Raw genomic sequence first — 7,883 nt, 5'->3', positions numbered from 1 at the left:
AACATGAATTCCAATAACATTGAAATGGGCCAAACCACAAAATGAGCAATCCAACCAGCCACCATATTTCCTTCTCTATTCCTTCCACACAAATCCTAAACAAACTGAATAATTGGAAACAGGAATAAGAAACATTAATTTCATTGTGCATCATATGAGTAGCTAACTTAGAAATAGATTCTACACAATTATCTTAACAAACCATTACCCCAAGCAAGTTCAAGAGTAGAATATAAATAGCCCACAATTCTACCATAAAAAATCATATTTGTAAGTTTGGATACAATCAAAACTTGTTCCAGACAAAAAAAAATTCAATTTTACAATAATAAAAAATATATCAAAAAATTTGCAGGGACAAAAAACAAAAATTTCCAAATTTATGAGGGCAAAAGATATAATTTAGCCTAAAAATAAATTTAAAAGACAACAAAAACTAGTTTCCGTTGGATTGTTAATTCATATATGAAGGTGTCAACTTATACTAGATAACAAAAAAATAGTTATACCAAAGGAGTGTTTCAATTGATTGAGCATAGTGCATGAGAATTACAAATCCTTTAATAGCCTCTTCAATGGATAAAAAAAAATATACATAACAAAAATTAGTTTCCATTAAGAATATTTTTGCATTCTTTTTTGAAAAAAGAAATGTGGTTGAAAGATCAAGCGACAACCCAATAATACACAAAGAGAAAACCAACAAAGACCCAATTCAACCAAGAAGAAATTAAGAAAGGGAGTTGTTATTCGTCCAACACCATTTACTAATGGTCCTACCAAGTGGAAGAAATTATTATTATTTTCTTCTTTTGAAAATGTCCTTCCCACAAAAACACATTTTCATTGTATAATTGTGTATAAAATTCACAACAAACATGTTTTCATTGTAGATTTCATACACGAAAGCACATTTTTGCTATTGATTTTGTATGCAACCCTTGTACTACAATGAAAATACGATTTCATTATAGATTTTGTACCAAACTCTCATATTATAACAAAAATGTATTTTTCCCATTATTGTATACAAGGTGTGTATAAAATAGTTAATGAAATCATGATTCCACGTATAAGATAGTCAACAGAATCCTCATTCTATGAAATATTTTGTACACAAAATGGTGATTTCATTGAGTATTTTTTATTTTTTTGCTTAAAAAACACAACATTTTGAAATTCTGATTTCTTGAATATTTTTTTTCTGCTTAAAAAATACTAACATTTTGATTCATGTATTTAAAAATTTTGCAAGGGCCAATAACAAAGAGTCTTCCTATTTTTTTTTTTACCATTTTACTAAATTGATCTTTCTATTTTTTAATTTATTATCAAAGTCTCCCTAATTTTCAAAAGTAACCGAGTCCTCAGAGAAATAATTAAACATTGGCCATTAACTTATTTTATGTGTCTCACGTTTTTGTTACTCAATTTGAATTCACATTACTAATTTTGGAAATTGGAGATTTTGATAATGTGAAGGTTAAAGATTTTGGATGGATGTAATTTACATTTTAAAGATGGAGTAATTATTTATGAGATAATTGTTAATTGTCTAATTAATAATGAGAGTAAATTGAAAGTAAAGCAAATAATTAATGACTTCAATAACTGATAAAATATTTTTTAAACACATAAATATCTCTTAAATAATCAATTATATATGAACATATGTCACTCAACCTTGGAAGCTAATAGTAATGCTTAATTTTTTATCAGGGAACTCATTGTAAATTTTGAAACTAAAAATACTCCAGTATTAAATTAAAAAAATAAAAAGACCACTTTGTGAAAATGAAAAAAATTGGAAAACTACAAAAAAAAAAAAAACAAAACTAAACATAACACTCAGATCGATAATCCTATATATATAAAACTCTCAGAATTCACCACTCACGACCCTCCGCCGCCGCGGTTGCAAGCAGAGCACACCATCGAGTGAGTTTTTCTCTGTTTTTTTTTTTTTGTTGTTGTTGTTCTGATGAAAATCTCGTGAACTTGTGTGCATTTGCTTTCACTCATTGTTGATTAAACGCGTATGATTATTCTAATTTTTAAACCATTGTTATGTGAAGAATGGGCGAAGCGAAGGCGTTGGTTCCGGAATCGGTGGTGAAGAAGGAGAAGAGGAACGAGGAGTGGGCTTTGGAGAAGAAGCAGGAACTCGATGCCGCAAAGAAAAAGAGGTTCGAAACGCGGAAGCTGATTTTTAACAGAGCCAAACAGTACTCAAAGGAATACGACGAGCAGGTATTAAAATTAAAATTGAATCTTGAAGCGTTGCGTTAATAATGTTTTGTTTTTTAATATTTTTTTTATAATTTGTGTTTGTGTGTTTGTTTTTTCAGCAAAAGGAGTTGATTAGGTTGAAGCGTGAAGCCAAGCTTAAGGGAGGGTTTTATGTTGAACCTGAAGCTAAGCTCTTGTTCATCATCAGGATCCGTGGGTAATTAATTAATTTATTAATGTATCATAACATTATGCTAGTATATTGTCTTTTTGGTTATTGTTGTTTTTATTGCTAAATGGAATTTATGTAATGTCAGTATCAATGCCATGGATCCTAAAACAAGGAAGATTCTGCAGCTTCTGCGTTTGAGACAGGTAAACTACTTACAAATACAATTTGAGATTCTTTTTTGTTGGTCACTTGATGAATTGCTGCTAGTGTTTTTGATCTTAATCAATGCTTGTAAGTAACTTGATTTTTGTTGGAGGATGTAGAGGAGATTGTCAGGTCTTTGTTTTTGCTTTTGTTTTCTTTGAGTTTTTTTATATTTATTTGTGTTTCTGTTTCTATGTAATGTGACGAATTGACTTGTTTTGAGAGGCCAAGTAAATTACAGTGCAGTGATCCTGAAATGCTGATTCCTTGAGTTTGACAAAGAAGCTCAAGAAGAGTTAGTTATGACTTTTTTCTAAATGAGTTTCTTTTGCATGGAAATTATGTTGCTCTATTTGTGGATTTTTCCATAAATGATTTTTTTTCTAAAATGCTTAATGTTTTGATGGCTTAAATGATTCTAATCCCAGCTTTAAACCCAATTTGGTAGAACCTTAGTAGGATCATGCTAAAGTGTTCTAATCATGCTATGCTAGAATCCTTTAAAAGAAAATCTAGTTGTTTTGATCAAGTTACTTTCAAAAGCACCCTATACAAATTTATTTCATCCACCCAATCATAAATTGTTTTGCAAAACCTTGTTCGAGCTTTTTACTATATGTGCCTACCTCGACCCTCATACTAAATCACTACCATCGTGAAACACGTCTTTAACTGGGCAAATGGAGGTGTATGGGCAATCATTTGCGTATGTATGCATGCTGGTGCTAGTAGGCGCTATAAATTGTTTCTCTGTCTGCAGTTGTAATGCACTGCATCACTGCAATTGTGTGTGGGTGCTTTTGCTGTGCTGTTAGTCGCTGCTTCGGCTACCATGTGCCTCTGATTCATTCTGCTTTGACCTTTACGTGTTTAGTGTTGATTTGTTAGTTTTAACTTGTTTATTTCAAAATTTTGTTGCATCTGTGGCACATTTCGAATTATATTTTAAATGTTAATTTGAAAACATGTGATTTTAGAATTGCTTTTGCCTGTTATTTTATATGTTAATATCCTCTATTGGACTTTTATATTCTTTCATTTATTGATTACCTTCTAGCTTTGTCATATGTCGAAGCAAAGTTGGAGTATAGCTTTATTATTATGTTTATTTTGGCTGCAGATTTTTAATGGCGTCTTTCTTAAAGTGAACAAAGCTACCGTGAATATGCTGCATAGGGTAGAGCCTTATGTTACCTATGGGTAAGTGAAAGTTCAACGACATTGATTGTCATATGGTTCATTACCTGCACCACGGGTTCTTAATATTTGCAAATCCACTTCAGGTACCCTAATTTGAAGAGTGTAAAAGAATTGATCTACAAGAGGGGCTATGGAAAAGTTAACAAGCAGAGAATTGCCTTAAATGACAACTCTATTGTTGAACAGGTCTGTCTGGTGTACCGGCTAGTCATCTTTAAATATCTCCATTGCTTGTTTGTTCTATTACTCAGTTTTTTCGCTGACATAACATTCAATGCCAGACTTTGGGGAAGCATGGGATCATTTGCGTTGAAGATCTGATCCATGAGATATTGACTGTTGGACCTCATTTCAAGGAGGCCAACAATTTTCTGTGGCCTTTTAAGCTCAAAGCTCCCCTTGGTGGTTTGGAGAAGAAAAGAAATCATTATGTTGAAGGAGGTGATGCTGGCAACAGGGAGGATTACATAAATGAGCTTATTAGAAGGATGAATTAGTTTTTTTTCTTCTTCATATAGTTGTTAGTATAAATTTTAGGCTAAGACACTGTTTTTGTTTATGCATTTATTATTTTGAATGATGTATGAGCCGATTGAGATATTAATTCATTGCTTGCAATGCAATGAAATGTTAGCCTGTTGAGATAAGTTCTTATATTTGAATTTGATACTTGAGAGTGCAATTTGGGATTTGGCTCTTATATGGTGCATCCATTCGAACGATAAGAATCTTGATCAATGCTTTTAAAATTAGTCTGGTAATTGAACCGGCGAAGATATTGAATTAAGATTCAATAGTTTGACTATACCGGTTATAATAAAACATTTTTTTTTTAATATAACATACCAAGTAAGGGTTTACTATCTTTGCAGGACCCAAGTTTTTTTGGATTTCTATTTTCACTTCTTGAACTTTGTTTTTAGTTTTTTAAACTTTTTTTTCATTCTTAATTTTAGTCCTACTAGGGATGAAGAAAAAAAATTAAGAAACTAATAGTAAGGATTAAAGTAAATAAAAAGTTTAAAAACTAAAAGCATACATTATAAAAAGTTTAAGGATTAAAATTAGATTTCATTTTTTTAAAAAAGGACCGCAGGTAGTATTATGTAATTGATACTATATTTTAGAAAGAAAGAAATAGATAAAACTTAATAATTAAAAGTACATACACAATGTTAAGATAGATAAATTAAACCAATAGTTAAAACTTAAAAGAGATAGGAAATATCAACCAATATCTTGTTCCATTAATTAGTCTCAAGTTTGTATGATTTTGTCAAAAGTGCCTGTCTGTGAAATGTTTTTGTTAAGGCAAAACATGGCTAAACGACAAAAATTGGTAAAAAAAAATATAAAAAGTATAAAAATAACCTAACAAAGAATTAAGTTCTTGGTGGGTGATGATACATGAGAGTCATTTTAAAAAATAAGTCTTTCAACAAAAGGAATAATAGAAGACTCCTTACTTATCCCAAATGAAAAAAATACAAAGAAAGAGGAGTAATACATGGAAACATATGAAAAGCTGAAGTTAAACAATCAAGAGACAAAACACTAAATGAAGGAGAAAGGACATGAAACCAAGTGATTTATGAAAAAAATACATAATTGAAACGTCATCAATATTCAAACCAACGAACTTGGGTTGAAATATGTAACCCTAAAATAAGAAAACACTGCAACTCAGCGCTTGGATCAAATGGCATGCGGTTGTTCCATATTATCTACAGATCTCCACCAAAGTCATTGGACTAAGCTCTGACTAGCCCAGTTTGACCAGGAAATCGATAACCCCGCGATTATTTGCAAACCATTTTTTCAATGGTTGTGCTTCGGTGCTTCCTTTGATGAATTGAAAAGTGTTATAATTGTGACAAATATAATATAAATACATAATTTCAATATACACATACACGATTTCAAATATAAAATTAATATATATGTAATCTCATTATAAAATTTATAAATTTGTTATATACTAGGTCGTGCGAGTCAATTATTATCTTAATTAGATTAATTACTGACCTAATACCTTATTTGAGTCGATGACCAGTTTGAATCTGATAATATTTATCTCCACTGCAAGTTTCAAAGTTGATCTTGTAAATTTGATTATCAATAATCTCAAACCCAGATTCATCCTCAAGAGCCATCACAATCTCTATAGGATCTAAACTAAAATCAAATTGTCATTCTATATGTTCGCATTAGGGGTAACTTGACAAATAAAAAGCTCAGAATAACATCAATAAATATTAGAAATGGAAATTTTCAAAACAACAAAACGAAATAAAAAATCATGCCCAATAAAATGGTGAAAAGCTTGATGCATTGTACACACATAGTTATTAAAAGTACCTTCCTTTATACCCTTTTCGGGAAGTAACATTTCGAGTATGCTAAAATTTTAACACTTCCAGAAAGTAGTTTTCATAAGTATTAAAATTTTAACAAATGGTGGAAACTTTTTTTTGGAACCAACTCTCATTTTTATTGCCTACACAATTGATGCTCACAATACAACAACCAAAACCAAAATAAGGGTCATGAAAGCACGAGTTTGTTGCACTAGTGCATATGCATTGCAATGCACTAGTTATTGTAATCTTAGGAGCCAAGAAAGCAATGTGGTAGTGGTAGAAAGTGAAAGTAGAAGTAGAAGTCACTTAGTTATTGTTGCATGTGAAGGTTTGAATTGGAAGCAACAATATCCTATTGGCACGTGCCTTCAAAAATTAAAGCTACTCACACATCTTAGCCATAACTTTTTTTATGAATACTTTAGCCAGACTTAATGCCACTCGTTGGTAAGACTTGAGGGTACCAAACCAAGAGATGCCACTTTGTGACATGTGATAATGGACTGTGGCGGTTCTTGGAGCATAAAGGCACCAAATGCACTCAGCCTAACCTAATGAATGTTAATCGACAACCACTTGGGCTATTGTTGGCACTCAGCTCCCCTGTATCCAATGCTGAACTTGAAGCCACCACCCTTATGCTTAGTTCACCTGGAAAATAGAAAGAATCAAACAAGAAGGTGAAGGTGAACTTGAGTTTGAAGGTCTAGGATATTTTGTATCTAGGATTTTCAATTGATTTGGCTTGGGACTTAATTGAGTTTTTATTTTGTTTTTGGGTCAGTGTCATGGACCCGTACAAAGATATCCAAAACACAAGCACTAACCACAAAAACATAAAATAAAAACTCAAATTAGTCCCAAGCCAAATTAATTGAAAACCCTAGATACAAAATGCCTTAGATATTCAAACTCAATTGCAGCTTTGCCTTCTTGATTGATTCCTTCTCCGTCCCTGGTGGGCCATGTATAAAGGTGGTGGCTTCAATTTCAACATTGGGTACAGGCAAGCAATAGAAGCCCGGTTGGTCATCCAACAACATCCATTAGGTCAGATAAAAAATCTTCACTACCATATGATCTTGGAGTAATCAGTTGGTGTATAACAATATAATTTTGTAGATTTATTCCTGTTGGTTTAAAAGGAGGAAAAATGTATCAATGCAAAATTACTGAGCAACATAAAGTTTTTATGTACATGAATTAGACACATTAAATAATTTATAATCCTATTTTTTCATATTTCAACTTTTGTATTTATTGTATAGCTTTTTTTTATATATATTTTTTCCTTTGTCAGTCACATATTCGTTACATTTTTTTTTACTTTTATTTATCTTCTCTCTAAAGGAAAATATTCCTTGAGATGTAGGAAAAATATTTTCTTTAAAGAAAAACCAAAATAAACATATGGGGCCAAATATAAAATCCCAAATGAGATTCACATGATTGGCTAATAAATAGTAAGATTTGGATTTCAGGTAAATGGAAATTAGAAAAACACATCTTACTTTTAATTAGACCAAAATTGACCTAGTGTTTAATTTAACCTTGTCAGTTTCACCTTTCGCTTGCCTTTCCTGCTCCCATTGTATGTTCCTTTGATACTCCTCACCCCTTTGATTAATTATGCCTCCACTGTCACAATAGAGAATTTTAATAAGCATCAATAGAAACTGACCGAGTTAGTACCTTAAGTGTCCAAAAATTTAACTAAA

At 31.4% G+C, this 7,883-nt stretch overlaps 1 protein-coding gene and 1 non-coding gene across 2 annotated transcripts; both read left to right on the top strand.

Annotated features, from left to right (window-relative positions):
• Positions 1-1,796: 1,796 nt before the first annotated feature.
• On the top strand, positions 1,797-4,505 carry LOC100306213 (60S ribosomal protein L7-4). Its single transcript, NM_001248571.2, has 7 exons — positions 1,797-1,938; positions 2,076-2,250; positions 2,349-2,446; positions 2,547-2,604; positions 3,726-3,805; positions 3,889-3,991; positions 4,087-4,505. The coding sequence occupies exons 2-7, from the start codon at positions 2,077-2,079 to the stop codon at positions 4,300-4,302; spliced, it is 729 nt and encodes a 242-aa protein (NP_001235500.2). The 5' UTR covers positions 1,797-1,938; position 2,076; the 3' UTR covers positions 4,303-4,505.
• A 2,354-nt stretch (positions 4,506-6,859) lies between these two features.
• Positions 6,860-7,081, top strand: MIR9761 (microRNA MIR9761). Its single transcript, NR_126814.1, has one exon. It is a non-coding gene; the product is annotated as a microRNA MIR9761 (primary transcript).
• Positions 7,082-7,883: the final 802 nt, after the last annotated feature.

Source organism: Glycine max, chromosome 9 (assembly GCF_000004515.6).
Source record: "Glycine max cultivar Williams 82 chromosome 9, Glycine_max_v4.0, whole genome shotgun sequence".
Classification (NCBI taxonomy): Eukaryota; Viridiplantae; Streptophyta; class Magnoliopsida; order Fabales; family Fabaceae; genus Glycine; species Glycine max.
This window is presented reverse-complemented; position numbering and strand designations above follow the sequence as displayed.

Excerpts from the sequence above, each read along its gene's own strand:
- LOC100306213 (NM_001248571.2), top strand. The coding sequence starts at position 2,077 with ATGGGCGAAGCGAAGGCGTTGGTTCCGGAATCGGTGGTGAAGAAGGAG. Across the intron at positions 2,251-2,348 it reads CAAAGGAATACGACGAGCAG|CAAAAGGAGTTGATTAGGTT; the intron begins GTATTAAAATTA and ends TTGTTTTTTCAG. Across the intron at positions 2,605-3,725 it reads AGCTTCTGCGTTTGAGACAG|ATTTTTAATGGCGTCTTTCT; the intron begins GTAAACTACTTA and ends TTTTGGCTGCAG.